The 17,976-nt window shown below is 37.4% G+C and overlaps 1 protein-coding gene across 1 annotated transcript; it reads left to right on the top strand.

The window, feature by feature from the left end:
• Positions 1-1,042: 1,042 nt before the first annotated feature.
• On the top strand, positions 1,043-15,665 carry LOC138047117 (carbonic anhydrase 2-like). Its single transcript, XM_068893842.1, has 10 exons — positions 1,043-1,180; positions 4,418-4,489; positions 4,946-4,978; positions 5,073-5,143; positions 6,667-6,683; positions 13,368-13,593; positions 13,838-13,930; positions 14,035-14,098; positions 14,266-14,426; positions 15,226-15,665. Exons 2-10 carry the CDS (start codon positions 4,432-4,434, stop codon positions 15,529-15,531), a joined length of 1,029 nt encoding a protein of 342 aa, XP_068749943.1. The 5' UTR covers positions 1,043-1,180; positions 4,418-4,431; the 3' UTR covers positions 15,532-15,665.
• Positions 15,666-17,976: the final 2,311 nt, after the last annotated feature.

The following is a 17,976-nucleotide window of genomic DNA, read 5'->3' as shown; positions in this document are numbered from 1 at the left end:
TATGACTTTATATTATTTTAGAACATAATGGCAATATCGGAGTAAGGAAATACTTACTCATCGTGTGACACAATTTGACTAGAAACCATGGCCATTTTCTACAACGAAGCGTCGATATTCCATTGTTCCTCAAAGTTCGTATAGAATATTAATTGCCCAATATGGCACACTAGATTTACAGGAAAGACGCTACAGGCGCTTTGAACTCAACCAGTCGGAAGTCGAAGCTTAGTTTGAAAAAAAAAAAAACCATTAAGTTGAAACTGTTCTACATTTCGTACAAGTACGCTATCGGAAAAGCTTTAATTATCAGGCTTCATTACACTTGAAGAGCGTCAAAATTAGCAGCCGACCTTAGCAACACACGAGCGTTTCAAACTTGCCCAGCGTCATTAACCAAAACATTGGTCCCTGGATGTTGCGTCATTTCCTGTGAAGAATGATAGTGTCTCCCCTCGGGGATGTCTCTTTATGTTTGTTCTTCTCACGTTTGCTAAAAACGCGAGCTGTCAATTGTAATGTTCGTCATTAATCAAAATTTTGTATATTCGGCAATAAGCGCGATATCACGTGAGCGTTCATAATTCAATTTTGTATATCAGCTTCAAGATTCATGGCTCATTTTTGAACAATTAATTGGGTATCTTTTGTCAGATGTTTTGCCCCAAATCAACAAATTCTGTGCACCTTAATTTTGCCTACGATAACATCTTTTTTTTTTTCTTTCTTACGACAGTGTTGAAAAAGTTACTCGTTTTGCGCAGGAAGCCCACTGCGTAACGTCAGTGTTTGGTAGAAACAGCAAAACAAAGACGAAAAGAAATCACAAATATCAAAATACTCCTTACTTAGAAACTTAGAATATTGCAATATTGACAATATCACAGGAATCCTATCTTAGAGCTTAGGGTATAAAAATCGCAAAACTTTCCAATTTTTTCAGTGTTTTCCGAGATCGCTTCGACTGCTGATCAAAATTTCCGGAAACTCCACGTTACACAGTTCTAGATATTTTCCAGCGATCGCAGCGATCCTGACACTCAGAAATAATTGAAATTTCTGGTTCGTAGCTTCAGTCTTAACTCGTTAATTCATCTGGGATCTTATTTCTTCCTATTTGAAGTCAAGCAGCACACATTTTCAAGCTATATCTTCAAAAAGAGAGGTCTTCAATTTCAAGGTAAATTACGCATTTGTGGTAGATGTGATTAATTTTGTAGCTGGTAGCAACGATGATGACGATGACACGACAACGATAAATAGCTTTGTATACAATGGTTTCTAACCGTGAGTTGTGTATGCGTGATAAGTGTTTATTGAGATTAAGGAATTTCGATACGCCGGTACAATTATCTCTAACCATTGCACCTACAACTTTTTAAGTTGATCAACTTTCTTTCCAAAACACCTTGCGTCAAGTAATTTAAAAATTTGAAATAAAGGGAAATCGTGAATCCATGAAGTTTCAGTGAAAACTGAAAGATTACGAGAAAACGCAAACAAAGGCAAAATATAGTTTTAAAAAAAGCTTCAAATGCACGCCTGCCTTAAGCTCGTTTACCGCAATTTTTGCGTAAGTGTTTTAAACCGATCAAAATCCAATTTGTTTTTACAATTTGCCAACTCGAAGAATTTCTTTTGAATTGAGATTTCTGTTCCGTGATGTACCTGTTTTTTCCCGCTGTGGATAATATTAGAATGTACGAAAAATCTGCTTTTGGACAGAAACGAAAAGAAACCTTTTAATGTTGAAACAAACAGACCTTTGCCACGTTATCTTAATGCTCGGATAGATCCTACATCTAACGTTTTAATGATTTTACTTGCTAATATACGCCGGAATTCTTGATGTTTATCATGATAAGCAGCTTCACACGGCCGGAGTAAATGATGGTCTTCAATGAATAGGTCATACGAAAGATAGAGACTTCGATTGTAAGCCAATGTTTTGGTTTCATTTTCAACGTCGCTTTTCTATGATTTCCCTTCTCAATGTAGCATACAGAGAGATATGCTTTTGTGTGCTCTGAGCTTGGGTGTCCTGTGGATCGTTACTTTTGCACTCGGAAATTTCTTCAGTTTATGAGCTTTTTATTCGACCTTAGCTGTGTTGACCCTTGTCTGAAAATGTGGTTTTCCTCTCAGTTGAGCGTTGATTATTGTAAAAAAGATGCCATTCCTGGTTTCCCTCATAGAAAGTAGTTTTTGGGGCAAAGGAAAAAGTCTCTTCTGAACCGGGATTGACTGCTTGCTGATCGAGTTGAATATTATTCAGTTAAAAGTGCTTCTTTAAACTTTTAAACAAAAAGCAAGAACTTCATTAATTTTCGTATTCTTTTAATTTGGCTATTTCTCTCGAGAACCGAATCTATATGGGTGTAGAAACAACGAAGCGCATTGACTTTTAGTCTCGTTTTTACATCCTACGGGAAATTAAACGCGAATCTATTGGCAATCTTGACACAATATCAATAATAGGTTGACGATGTTATAAGTAAGATCCTCGTTAATGACCTTATTCCATTTCACCTGTCTTGTTGTGTCTGGAGAGGAAATGAAAGAGATTGGAACTAAAAGGAAAGTTGAAGAACTCTGGTGTTTAATATGCTTGCATTCTCAGGCTTTTACGTCCCAGCTACAAGGCTCGGTAGCATAAAATCAATGAACAAAACAAATCAAAGTGAACCGAGACGGATTACTGCTTTGGCATAGGCCAATACGTTGTTCCAAGAGCCTGTCAAATGTCTTATTTGTCTCTTCTGCACGCACTCTATGTATCTCGGACGAAACCAATTTTCTTTCTTATCATCTCAGAAATAATTAGTGTCCTGACCAAAATTCGCAAATAAAAGAACTCATTAACACCTAAATTAAGGTATCAGCTTGGACAATATTGTTAAAATTACAACATCTTTGATATTTTTTGCGTCTGACCTTTTTACGGATGGGTCGGTAATTTTTGGTGTTGAAGTCGGCTATAGTCTTTCTTTCTAAAGGAATTAAAACCATTTTTTTTCCAATGCATGGGGTTACCGAAATGAACAGAAAGATTACCTTACGTCAAGTGTCTTGAAACTAAAGCTATGAATATTCTTTACAAAAATACACCCACCCTTTTAAGGTGGAAATGTTTTTGACAACTAAAATAGACCCTATGCAAAAATGGCTGCCTTTAAATTATTCTTTTGTCCATATTCAAAATAGCCCAACTAACCTCGTTCGGGATAACAAATTCTTTAGAATTTTTGTCTCAAATACGAGGTTAGTTGGGCTATTTTGAATATGAACAAAAGAATAATTTAAATGCAGCCATTTTTGCATAGGGTCTATAAATAACTCATATTTGACATAACGTCACGTGCATGCGATATATTGTGTACTCACGTGCTCGGTAATATCTTCCGTCTCCTAACATATAATCATGTGTCCTCACGTGCTGCAGTGAATATTACCTTTTTATAATAATGTTCACGTGTAGGACCTCACGTGTTTATAACTTTGACTTTTATCAGTAACGATGAGGCATCCCTGATACAACCCGATAGAAGCATCACGTGCACTAAGGACCTCACGTGCGTTCGCGTGCATTAAGGACTTTTATCAGTATAACCATGTGGCAGTACTTGAAAAAGCTGGGGTGCTCCAAACGTAGGGAGTGGAATCCCTTTCCTACTTCTATTTCGGATGGTTTATTATTGCGCTTCAATAGGCTCTCGGGACTAGTAGACCACTAAACTAGATCCGCGATTTGAATTACACCTTTTTGTGTCGAATATGATTCTAGAACGGATCTCATCCAATCATTAAGGAGAGATTAGTTTCACTAAGAATTCACAGGGGAATTCGATGGAAAAACGAGTAAGCAGTTTTCGGAAACAATTGATGTTTCCCGGCCTAGTAATTGTCAATCAGAATAATATTTGAACGCTCTTGATACTTAAATACTTGAATACTCTGAACACTTGACAGAAGTCGCCAAAAACTGGGAAAATGATCAATGATGGAATAATTAATTTTGTTGACGAGTACTCCTTTAGTTTCTTTTGCTATTTTTTCAGCTGCAATTTTAATGTCTTTCATTTATATGAAACCGATATAAGTAGGTTGCACTTAGGTATTGCAAACGGCCTCGGTTATAAACATAATGCAGTACCTTATCTTTAAAGTAGTCCTTAAATATTACTATAGTACGTTCCCGACAAGTATCGATCTTTTAACAGAAATTCTAAGATCACGAAAGCTAAGGTTGTGTTACTTAAGGCCGACCTCTCCTTCGGCTCATCCGCTTGAAACCATGAGACAAAAAAGACCAATCTGTCTTACGTCCATTTTTGCCACTTGCCAGGGTCCTCCCATTAATCATGCACGTATTGCTTGCGTATGCTTAAGACTGGTTGTTTTGTCTTTTTTTCCACAGCTTACATAGTCAATATGAATCAGTTTTTTTTAGCCGCGGTTCTCACTGTCACCTGGGCATCATTTGCCGTTGGTAAGCTGGTAGTTTGCATGGCTTTTATGTTTTCTTAGTGTCTGTAGAACACATAATTGTAACGTTACTCTTTCTGCCGCAAAAGGAAACTCTATTCAAAAAGGTTAATTTAAAAAATTTAGAGATCCTATATAACTCAAACTAAACAGTTAGTTTTCCCAGTTGCCGATATTCAATATCGACGACCCAACATCTTTCTGATTGCCAAATATCAGATACAAGTTCTGACAAATATTAATATCAGCTGTTACTGTATAAGTAAAATGCTTCCTTCTCAGCCTGCTCTCGGTATTTAGTTTCTGTTATCTTCATAAATGACTCACGTTACAGTTTTTGAACTGAAAATCGTGCACTAGCAAACAGAAAATAAAAACAAAGTGGGAAAAAATGTTAATTGAAAGTGATTCAAGACAAAACGTGTACTAACATCGCCCTTTTTGTCTTTTTCTCTTTTAGCTCAATGGAGTTACAATCCAAATGCTTTAGATGGTGAGGATTCTTTGTCTCAAGTATACGAAAATCTTTTATACAAACTTTGAAAAGTTAGCAAGCCTTATAAAATTGTTATCGCTTAAAATTGTAGGTCCGCAAAATTGGAAGGGAGCTTGCAGCACTGGAAAAAGACAATCACCAATTGACATCGAAACTGCAAAAGTATTTGTCGACAAAGAACTGGCACTGGACGAAAAAATGGATTTACTCAAGTTTGCGAATTGAGCAAATATATGGCAAATTTAGGGCTCTAAATTTGCTTTAACTTTGGTTTGACAGGTAAAGCTTGCGCAAACTTGAATGTTTGTTTTGTAGGAATTTGTGTGCAAATGTTAAGGAAATGTAGTTATTTGCTTGGCATTTGCGTGCTATACAAATCTTTAATGTTTCCACAGATTTGCTCAAATTTGCTACACCCCAAAGATAACAGTTTGACCTCAACCGCAAATGCAAGCAAATATGTCGCAAAACTAATAGTTTGCATTATCGTTTGAACTGATTTTCAAAGGATCAAAATACGTACATTTGCATTTTATTTACTCTCTTTTGCAATGGGAGCAAAAAGGAATGAATTGCCGGAATATGACTTTGTAGTAAATTTGCAAATTTCCTTGCTATAAATATTCATATTTACCTGGGAGCAAATATGGTGATTTACAGCATCTTCGTTTTGTTGTCATAGGCAATGTGCATATGATATTTGTTACACATTTTACTGCTGTGGCAAACTTTCAATTTTTACATAACCGTTATATTATTGAACGAAAACTGCACTGGTATTCGGAAGCTTTTGAGTTTCATCAGCGGCAACGTCCTACAACGAAACCAACGAATGGTAAACAAAGGGTGCTTACCATTTAGCCAAATAATCCGGATGGAATGATCGTTGCATAAAGGTAAGCGATTTTCCGAATTTAATGACCAACTGGTTGAGAATAGCGCTTACCATTTACTACACAGCATTCTATCCCGCATATTTTACTCGATCTTTTCAGAAGTGGCCTCGAAACGGAAGGATTCTCGCAAATGGTAAGAGCATTTCGCGAATTCTGTTCCGAACGAGAAAAGAGGACTACCTCTGGAGGTGGTTCACAATTTTCGAAAAGATTTTCAGGAAAATTGCCTTTCCATTTGACCTCAAACCGAAATTTCCGGATTTTTTGGTAAGCATCCAAAATGCTTGGGCCATCCTCGTTCCCAGGATCTTTTCGGAGGGACAATTGTCCGCCATTTTGAATCATCCCGCCGCAAAGACCCTGGAAACGAGGTTTTGTGACGATGAAAATTTGGTTATCGACGGTTTGAAATTCGCGCGGGCGATGTGCTCTTTCCTCTTTCTTTTCGTTTTCGGACGACCAAGTTTTTATACGGCGATTCCTTGCCATTTGTGCGGGTGAAATGGCAGTAAGAATCGACGAAACCCGAAAGAAAGGGCAACGACCATTCAGGCCATAACGTCGGGAACCAGCCCTAGTAGTTTTACAGTAGTTCGCCACAAACACACACGCCAGTGTCATGAATGTTGAATGGTCGGTCTTTGGAATGTTCTATGCCTATTTCAAGTCCACGATTCCCACTAATTCCAAGGCGACCAGAGAAACCTAGCAAGAATAGACTTCGCTAGCTGCTTGACATGGAACCGTTGAATATCTAGACTCATAAAGCTGTATGTACTGGGTTCAGAGACGGTGTTTGAGAAAGAGTTACGACCAACGCCAGCAGCATTAATCGATGAAAAATTCATGGCAGAAATAGAGGCCTTCCTTCCTAAAGCAAACGGAGTTCAACGAACGTTTGGAACAAAGGATGGCCGAACAGCTACATGTGGATTTAAGCAAAAGAGCGGGAAGATTCAAGACTTATATTAAAGCGCCGAATAGCAAAAGATTGCCGAAGGAGTTTCGGTAGGTCACCTCACTGATAATAACCTGAAAGTATATGCCTTAAATTTTGTATAGAATATCCTTTCTTTTTCATAACACGTTTGATTGCTGATTCATTGAATTGAGATTCGCATCATACATCCCTCCCTCTGCAAGGACAGTCTTTACTTTTGCAGACGTACTCCCTTAGTAATTTCAGGTCACGTTATTAATTTAAGGCCATTTAAAACAATACCAATAATAAGGAAAGGGGTATGAATGATATGGATCTCTGCATCCCTGTGACAGCTGAAGTCTATTATACCCAGCCCCTTATTTGCCACTTATTTTTATATGCCTCGTTCTTCAAACAATACTGTTCCTAGAACACATTAGTGGCCCAGTTATGCTACATGTATTTAACAATTATTCCGAATGGGCTCTGAGTCAATAGTCCATGAGGCTGAAGGCCGAATGGGCTATTGACTCAGAGGCCATGAGGGCGAGAGGAATAATTGTTTGAGTAAAATCCAACTAGTTGGTCAAAAAAATATCAAGACAAAACATCTTTCGCTAGTTAAAGCTAAACTTTAATTGTTGTTTTGGTTTTCAAAGCCGGCACTTTTCGCTACTAGTGGGCTATAACAAATAGCCTGCTAGTAGCTCAACCAATCAGAACGCAGCATTGATAATAGACCACTAGTTGGATTTTACTAAAGTTACATATATCTTTTCACAAGCGATGTGGTGTGCAGTGGCAAGGTTTGGTGAAATACAAATTTCCTGACATGGATACCGTATGCCTTCACTGTTGTCTCATGTCCAAGCAATGTCACACGTTTAGTATCTGAAGCCCTTTGTACCAAGCTTTTCACCAAGCCTTGCCACTGCACACCACATTGCTTGTGCAAGGATATACTGTAACTATTTCATATGACATGATATAAAAAGGTATTTCACTTGTTACAGTGTACTTGTCACTTGTTTTTCCTATGACATGGTATACCTTCACTGGTGTCTCATGACCAAACAATGTCACATGTTTAGTACCTAAAGCCTTTTATACCAAGCCATAAAAATAATTGTAACAAATCAGAATACAGGGAAGACAGTGAAATAATAACTGGATATGCAGCCTTATTCCACCAAACCTTGCTACTGCACACCACATTGCTTGTGCAAGGATACATGTAACTATGACAATTGGTATACAAAGCTTCTCACATGTTATTTGTCACTTGTATTTTGTTTGCATGTACATGTACAGGTGTATGCGAACCTTTACAAAAAAATCCAATTGTCTTGTGGAGTATTCTATGGTAGAGTACTCAATGCATTACTAGCATTTCTCATGGAAGATTATAAAGCTACTATACATGTACATGTTGAGAGCTGGCTATCTAAATAATTATACTGTACCAACCATTTTGTGATAAAGTTGATATTGTCAATATTTTCAATTTCTCCCCATAAAACCTCAAATTTTATTTGATAAGTACTTAGTCTACATGTAGCTCACACGGTAACAACACAAAAAGGACATCCTAGAGAATTTTTATTAAAACTTTTGTTTTAATGAGCAGTTTTCTGTATGATTGCTCCACTGCTTTAATTGTATATGGTAAAACTCACAACATCATGCTTTTAGTGCTTTGTGGCCAGGAACCCAAGAGAAAAAAAAAATTATAGATGAAATACAAAAGTTGTTTTGAGTTGTAGCCATCAAACACTAATTCCATTTTAAAATCATGAGAAACTCAAGCTCAGTAACTATTACTGATTTTATTACATGCACAAAATGGTGGACACTTGTGGGAGGCTGTCACAGGCTTCCAGATAAGTCCGCAATTCCTTAAAAGCTTCATTATAAATTCAGTTTCACTTACACCGGAGGATTGCTTATGAATGGCAGAGTGGTGTGTTACATCATTCATTGAAATGTACATGTAGTTTATGCATTGTAGATTCATTGATTGATTGACTGGTGTGAATATTTTCCAGGGCCTATCTCAACCATAAACTGCAGTGCTGACGGGAATTTCTTGAGGTGCAAGAAACAGACAGTCCACTCATTGGAAATTGTGATGCAATTGCAAATAAATGTCTTTATGTCAATACTTGGGTAGAGTAGTGTCATTGTTATTCTGGATACGCTGTATGAAATTAATCTTTTGACATGAACTGGGGTCAAGTGAATTTTTTCAGGCATCCGGTAATTATGGCAGAGTCAAATGTTCAGGGCAAAAATCAGTGATTACCTGTGCTAATATAGCAATCGTTTCTCAATAATTTTTGAGTAAAATCAAGAAAGGTTTCACGATCCTTTAAGTCTGAGAAAATTGTCAGTGATCTTTCAATACTAAATGCGTCAAACATAAGCAGTAACATGAGTTTAAGTGATATCTTTCTAATAGACGTATCTGCACGTGGCATCAATAATTGAAAGATGGGTGTAATATAAGTACCACTCAATTATGTGCAGTTAATTTGTTATAGTATACAAATCTGTAGTATTTTCCATCTGAACTGGCGGGTGGCACGCCTCATACGGTTCAGTGTAACTTGTAAAGTAGGTCTAACCATGCAGTTAATTTGTCATACAGTAGTACTTGTATACTAATTTGTAGTATTTTTCATCTGAACTGGCGGGTGGCACGCCTCATACCGTTCAATGTAATTTTTAAAGTAGGTCTAACAAAGCAGTTAATTTGTCATATTGTAGTACACTAATTTGTAGTATTTTCCATCTGAAATGGCGTGTGGCGCACCTCATACAATTCAATGTAACTTTTAAAGTAGGTCTAACCATGCAGTTAATTTGTCATATTGTAGTACACTAATTTGAAGTATTTTCCATCTGAACTGGCGGGTGGCTCACCTCATACAGTTCAATGTACATGTAACTTTTAAAGTAGGTCTAACCATGCAGTTAATTTGTCATATTGTAGTATACTAATTTGTAGTATTTTCCATCTGAACTGGCGGGTGGCACGCCTTATACAGTTCGATGTAATTTGTAAAGTAGGTCTAACCATGCAGTTAATTTGTCATAGTATACTAATTTGTAGTATTTTCCATCTGAACTGGCGGGTGGCGCGCCTTATACAGTTCGATGTAATTTGTAAAGTAGGTCTAACCATGCAGTTAATTTGTCATAGTATACTAATTTGTAGTATTTTCCATCTGAACTGGCAGGTGGCACGCCTTATACAGTTCGATGTAACTTGTAAAGTAGGTCTAAACATGCTGTTAATTTGTTACAGTATACTAATTTGTAGTATTTTCCATCTGAACTGGTGGGTGGCACGCCTTATACAGTTCGATGTAACTTGTAAAGTAGGTCTCACCATGCAGTTAATTTGTCATAGTATACTAATTTGTAGTATTTTCCATCTGAACTGGGGGGTGGCACGCCTTATACAGTTCGATGTAATTTGTAAAGTAGGTCTAACCATGCAGTTAATTTGTCATAGTATACTAATTTGTAGTATTTTCCATCTGAACTGGCGGGTGGCGCGCCTTATACAGTTCGATGTAATTTGTAAAGTAGGTCTAACCATGCAGTTAATTTGTCATAGTATACTAATTTGTAGTATTTTCCATCTGAACTGGCGGGTGGCACGCCTCATACAGTTCGATGTAATTTGTAAAGTAGGTCGATCCATGCAGTTAATTTGTCATAGTATACTAATTTGTAGTATTTTCCATCTGAACTGGCGGGTGGCGCACCTCATACAGTTCGATGTAATTTGTAAAGTAGGTCTAACCATGCAGTTAATTTGTCATATTGTAGTACACTAATTTGTAGTATTTTCCATCTGAACTGGGCGGTGGCGCACCTCATACAGTTCCATGTAACTTTTAAAGTAGGTCTAACCATGCAGTTAATTTTCATAGTGATGATGATGATAATGATGATTGATGATGATAGTATACTAGTTTTAGTATTTTCCATGTGAACTGGCTGGTGACATTCTTTATATACAGTTCGGTGTCACTTATAAAGTAGGTGTAATCATGCAGTTAATTTGTTATAGCATTTTAATTTGTAGTATTCTCCATTTGAACTGGCGGATGGCACGCCTTATATGGTTCGATGTGACTTGTAAAGTAGGTCTAAACATGCAGTTAATTTGTTATAGCATACTGTGAAGTATTTTCCATCTGGTTCTGTAGATAAACGTGTTTGAAGAACTTAGATTCAAGTACAGTACTATAGGAACTTGCTTCCAAACAATGCCTAACAAAATGTTCACCACAGTTTTTGGTTGGTGCATCATTAGTGTATGTTGTTTGATAATAGTATTGGGCGCAGTTCAGATACCAGACCTAATAACTTACATCAATTACATGAAAATACAGTGTAGCATATGAATCAATGTGAAATGGCTGAGTCATTCTCCTAGCTGCTATTTCAACTTTCAGGCAGGTTCGATTTAGATACTGAATTTTTATACTGTGCATATACTTGTGACGTATTATATGGCAGTTATTATGTTGTCCTAAGGTCAGCCTAAGATTTTATTAATTCCCAATCAAATGTTTGGTATCTGAACTCAGCATTAACTTCTCCGTTGGCTTTAACATTGCCAAGTTTACTGCCGTAAGAGATATTTTGTTATGCTTTTGGGATTCAAAATGTGCATTCATCCAAATGAATTGTTGTATTGGCAAAAACAAAAGCTATGGTATCTGAGGCAAAATGAAACCGCTTCTGCAGGTTACATTTCCAAAGTACTACATGTATGTACATGTATAGAAAGGCAAAATAATTTCATTAATTTAAAGAGATGACTAATAATTGACACAGGCCTTTGATATACCTTATATTATCGTTGCTCCGAACTAAACAATGTAACTAATTAAATTAATTTAGGATTTAAATACATGTACCTGTGTATCTATCATAATTAGGAACTTACTGTCACGCAAGTCAATTATTTATTAAGATGAGTAATAATTTGCTAGTAGTTGTATTGCATTAGGTTGTTACTAAATTCTGCATCAGGGTACAGTGTCTGTTTCGGCCACGAATTTGAAGAAAAACGTTGAGTACTTCTATCATCTTATTTACCTTACCTACATTCGTTTGCATGTGACATTTGTATTTCAAGTGCATTATGAGAATGGATTATTTTCGGCATTAGTTTGTAAGGAATAATTCACCTTTGAGTTCCATTGTATGGAGGCACTGTCTAAAGGGCAATAAAACAGCTTCATGAATATACTGCAAATACTGTATGTCCATCCAAGTTTCAGAGCTATTTAATTGCCATCTCAATGTGCACTTGTATTATTAATAGTCAAAATTGAGAATGTGACATTTTATTGCATATGTTTAGATAATTAAACCTGCTTTATTTTATTATTGAAATGGTTGTTGCAGTATTCAATCAACAGAGTTTCAAGGGTATGTCATCTTCCATCTCAAGGAAAATGCCAAACAGATTCTTTGATTACATTTGCTAATTTGAGAAAAAAATTAACCTCTGGCCTAATTGACCATTTTACAGTTGTGGCTAAGTTACCAGGCCGCCAGTGACCCTGTTTTGATACAAACCTTCATGCTTTTGTAATGTTAATATGGACTAATTAGCATTACAACAACACAATTTACATGATAAAAGCAGTGGGGGCTGTATCAATGCAAGGTCACCGGCAGCCTCGCAGCCATTCATAGGCTAGGTCGCTGAGCAAACAACTGTAAAATGGCCTATTAAAGAACAGTGTAAAATCACATTTTAATCATTTTGCTATTACAAGCAAAACTAATGTTTTGGATCACATCTGTTATCTTGACCAAACGCTACATGTATATTGTTCACATTTGCTACTTTAAGCAAAAATGATATTGTTATCACATTTGCTACAGTGAGCAAAAACATAATTTTATTTTTTGATCACAAGGCTACCCGAGCAAATAGTCAAATTTCCTATCGTAAGCAAGCATGAAAACCTGGTTCTTTGACTGCATTTGGTATGCAAAGCAATTATGTGAAGAAAGTCGTATTTTGGTTACATTTAATATTCCTAGCAAATTTCTACAAAAATACATCCTTGAACACATTTCCTTTCCTGAGTAAAACCCTGCAAAACTACACGTCTGGCCACATTTGCTATTCTGAGGAATCTCTGCAAAAATTCATATTTGAACACATTTGCTGCTCCGAGCAAACGGGTACAAAAACTAATATTTGCTCGCCTTTACTCACCTTGTAAAAAGGTGCAATGATGAAAGTTTGATCAAATTTACAACTTCAGGAAAAGTACTTGCAAAATTTTAGTTTTAACATGATGTTTACTATCCCTCCAAATGTCACAAAAAATACCATGTTATCCATACTTTTACTCACAACAGCAAATTTAAGACAAATATGGCATTTACGAGCGTTGCCATGGGTGGAAAAACTGTAGCAAATGTGATCTTTGCGTTTCAGCAAATCTAAGCAAACGTGCGCAAACGTAGCATTTGACATGCATTTGCTCCACATTTGCTATATGTGAAAAACCGTTTTTTCGTCCAGTGTGGGTACCTTCACACTAAAAAACTACAACAAGACACTAAACAAGACTTTCACTGCTTCCAACAATGGCCATGCCCTGGAGATGTCCTTTCCTCACAGAGTGTACAATGTGAGTGGTGGAGGACTGAATGGCGTTTATACAACAGTTCAGTTTCATTTTCATTGGGGAGCCAACAACATGGTCGGATCAGAACACACTGTCGACGGAAAGGAATATGCTGCAGAGGTATGTAAAACAAACGATAATAGTGATTTCCATTCTTTAATCTTCACTTATCAGTGGCAAAGGATTTTTTTTTACACTCAATGATAACTGTCTTGATACCTTTTTCTCTTCGGCACAGAAGTAACGAATTCCTCTGTTTCTCAGCGCTCTATAACTACATCATTCATACCTATCTCTTTGCCATGTCGTCAACGCATAACTATGTCACAGGAACATAAGTAAAATATTTTGCACTCTTTTACAGTTACACTTTGTCAGCTACAACACAAAATATGCCAACATCGCAGAAGCAATTGATAAACCCGATGGTCTTGCCGTTCTTGGTCTTTTGATTGAGGTAAGAATCAACTTTGATGATGAGGATGATGATGGCTATAGCTTTCTTTAGATGACATTAGAATCGAGCATAAAAGAGGTTAATTGATTGTCTTCCTGTTTCAGGTTGGAGAACACAACAACACAGCATTCTCATTCCTGGAAACTTCCAACAGGCTTACTAAGTCTTGTAAGTAGTGATGTTGGTTTTTTAGTGATATGTAAGTGCGTTTTTCCGAAAATAGAGCTCAAATAATGAAAACAACTCTAAAAGGTTTTTCTTCTCTACGGATATACCATATCAGCTGCTAGGTCATTGTGGACTAACGTCGTATCTTGTTCTGGCCTTCTTTACAGTCACCGCAGTGAGCGATGTTCCAGCCTTTTCGTTTCACGATCTATTGCCTGCCGACAAGACTAAGTTCTTCCGGTACAATGGTTCTCTGACCACTCCTACCTGTCTGGAATCTGTCACGTGGACTGTGTTTAGCGACCATGTCTTCATATCGCAATACCAGGTACAGTCGAAGTAATAACTAAACTACATTGGTTCGTGCGCTCGGCTCTACTTTAAAAGGCGATGGCTTTGAAATTTGCTTTATAGGAAGCCAGAACATTTTAGTTTCTGGCTGTAGTCATTACTGAGGCAGAATCAAGAATCAAGAATCAGTTAAATTTATTCCCTTACATTAAACAAAGTCCTCCGCGATTATTCCATCTCGTTCACGTCCGGCGTGCGATGTGGGCCGAGTATCCCAAAATTACATTGGTACGAGCCGTGTCAGAGTAAAAATAGAAAATGAAAGATTCACATCTGTATGCTCATGCTGTCGTCGAAACCTCAAATTTGGTGATTTCCCCGGGGGGGAAGGGGGGGGAGTGGATGCTCGTCAGAAATTGTAAATGAAGCCCCTAAAAGAGACCAATCTGGGCGTGACCCAGGCTTTTTTGATCCCAAAGAGAGGCCTCTTTTTCAGTTTTTATGACTGAGTCAAGTGAATAAAGAAATCAAAAATATACGTAGTACATATACCATACCCGTCGTAGTTTCTTAAACTTCCTATTATATATTTGAACTACGGACTCCATTTAGTTATAGAAGTCTTAGAAAAGCCAGCGTCATTCTCATAAGAAATCATTTAATTTGATTCCGAAGTTCAAATATGTGACATTAATTTTGATATCATTTCCCCATGATTTTAAGTTTTACGTAAGTCGTGTTTACCATGCATCTATAAGATTTCTCGAATTTGCGTATGTGGAATCTTTGGAGTTGATGGTTTGAGGAAATATATCAAACATTTCTTTTCGTTTTAGCTGGACCTTTTGCGAAGGCTCGAAAAGAACGGCACTTTACCAGAATTTGGCAATTACCGTCCAGTGCAGCCACTCAACAACCGAATTGTCAAAGCAAGTTTCCCACGCTCCGCAGACACCATCACCCCGACCCCATCACCTTGTTCTATTACCAAGACAGTCACCACAACCGTTACCGTCACGGCTACTGTCCGCGCTACCACGACGGTGCCTAGAGTAGCAATGGATTCTGGAGGCTCCTCTGGTGTCACTATGACCTTCGGTGTGTTCTTGCTGATGTTGTCAGTCGCCCTTTTCTTGCATTAGTTCACAGACACCTACCAACCGTTGTTCATCAATTCCATTCTCGTTCTTAGAGCTGTTGGTTTTTACCTACCCTACGCCAGAGAACATGCGCAGAAGAGAGAGACTCTGGGGTCGGTAATGACCACACATTCGTACTACGTGCAGTCCGGAGAACAAACACCTTCCACAAAAAAAGATTCGGAATAACATCTTTGAAAATCCCTTCTTGCTAGGTGGTTACCATTACTACATACTTTCATAGATGATTATTGAACAGATTATTTTAAATATTTAAATACCGTACATTCACTGCCCAGGATTTATAAGGTTTTACATAAGTTATTTTGTGGTGCATTAACCGCACATCGACGAATATTAAAAGCGCTTGACGAGATGATGGTTATAATTCCACTCCTGCCTCTTTATAAAAACAATTAGCAAGTAAGGTACACTCCATGTTCGCTTTAGTGTATCTCGTGCATAGGATAGGAGTTACCTTACTGGAACTGTCCCAATCAATTTGTCTAGGATTGTAGATACGATTTATTCCACGCTCGTTAGATCAGTATCGAGATATGCTTCTTCTGTGTGGGCTGCCCTGCTTGACTATTTTTCCGATGTAATGGAGTCAGTACAGAAGACGACTCTCCACAATTTCTTACCTCAGCTTAATTATGTAGATATGCTTGCTTTAACTGGCCTGGCCTTCAGTTCCTTTCAGTATGTGGAGATGAGGCGCGCATTCTTGAAATTTATTAGAAATGCTTTACAGCGGTGGCACTACCATAGTTGAACACTGCCACAAATTAAGATCTGGGAGTTATCAGTCTCAAAACGGCTCATCCCAGTGCAGAGTTTATGACTGTGAAGTTGAGTAAATTATGATGAGCTGTGATAATTTATTTATTATTATGTAATATAACTAGTACTATTAAACGTTGTGCGAAACAGGTATTAGCCGTGGCCACTAATGTATTATACCACTGCAGTAGTGATAAATAAACACACGTTACAGCATTTAACCTGTGGCTTGTTTTTCTTCTTTTTTTCCGACGTTTTATCAGCATACTATTGTTCTAATTGAAATCCAGTCTGCCAAATGCATGGTAAAGTTTCAAAAAGTCTTAGAACTTCAGTTTGTCCTTCCCGTTTTATTCATCTAAGACGACATATCGGTATAAACACACTCAAAATACATTAATTGCAATTTTCAAGCACAAAAATGGAGTCTCTAGATGAGCGAGAGAAGGTTAGGGAAGAAAAAGGGAACAGTTTTCAAATCTTTTGTTTTCCTTTTGAATTTTTTTTTTTGCTTCAGTACGCATTCACTTTGGCATCAAAGAATTCACTGCTATCCAAGTTACTTGATTCCATTTCTGATAATGTTGTTTGTCATGCCCCCTTAGATTTCTAGTAGCATTGGTTTTAAACAAGAGTCTGAAGCTTCGCTGTGTCCTTTTTTCAAACAGTTTGCGGGGCACAAATAGCTATGGATTTTTATTTATAGCGGAGCCTCTTGCGAAATACCATGGGTAAGAAAATATGGTAATCGTACGACCACCGTAGTGCGTACATCTACCCCTCCATGTATGCCAATGTGACCAGTATCACGTGACCATATCTGGAGTTCAACAAGTTTAGAGCTCATCGAGGACAGCTTTTTTTTGAAGTTGACCGCTCGCTAGGGCCTTCCCGATTATGCTAGCATTTTTTGGCATTGTTTGGTTAAACAAGCATTTTTTCGCACTTTTTTCTGTAAAAGGAATTACTAGCATTATTTAGCATTTTGCATAACTTTGATCCAAATTTCAGCACTTCAAAGATTTTGAATACTAAATTTTAGAATTCAAAAGCATTGTGATGATTTGCTTTTGTGTGTGAGAGAAGGATTTCTGTAACTGAAGAATGAACTGAGACTCGAAAGAAGTCTGAACCTAGCTGGTCGATAGTTAACTTTCAGGGCTCGTTAACGCGCTTGCTCATAAAAGGAAATTCTTACGAAGAACATAGACCAGTCCCTTCAACGCGCAACAGAAAGGTGCTCTTGTTTACTAACTCCAGGCTAGGGTCATGTCACACTTCAAGAAAGCGTTAAGGCCTTCGGAGATTAATTAATTGTTGGACAAGTTTGGGCTGTATCAGAAGTTTTATATATAAAAAAAAAAAACAACAACAACAATTAAGCATATGTCGCTTTATCCAGTTGATAGTAAGCACACATGATGCCTGAGTTTCTACGTTTTGCTTAGATAAAACAAAGCATTTTCTGGAACCAAAGTAGCATTATTTTGGAAATCGAGCATAATTTAAGCATTTTCACGGTGGAGCAAAACGATAATTGCTAGGATCATAAAATGCCAGTTTTACTAGCATGATCGGGATAGGCCTACCGCTCACCAGGTAATGGGTTTGGATTGGATCGCAGGCTAAAACCAGGTTAACTAATTGAAAGAATAAATAACCCGG

The sequence above is a fragment of the Montipora capricornis genome, chromosome 4 (assembly GCF_036669925.1).
Source record: "Montipora capricornis isolate CH-2021 chromosome 4, ASM3666992v2, whole genome shotgun sequence".
Classification (NCBI taxonomy): domain Eukaryota; kingdom Metazoa; phylum Cnidaria; class Anthozoa; order Scleractinia; family Acroporidae; genus Montipora; species Montipora capricornis.
The sequence above is the reverse complement of the archived record's forward strand: the minus strand, read 5'-3'. Positions and strand labels throughout refer to the sequence as shown.

Excerpts from the sequence above, each read along its gene's own strand:
- LOC138047117 (XM_068893842.1), top strand. The coding sequence starts at position 4,432 with ATGAATCAGTTTTTTTTAGCCGCGGTTCTCACTGTCACCTGGGCATCA. Across the intron at positions 4,490-4,945 it reads CTGGGCATCATTTGCCGTTG|CTCAATGGAGTTACAATCCA; the intron begins GTAAGCTGGTAG and ends TTTCTCTTTTAG. Across the intron at positions 14,427-15,225 it reads TCTTCATATCGCAATACCAG|CTGGACCTTTTGCGAAGGCT; the intron begins GTACAGTCGAAG and ends TTTTCGTTTTAG.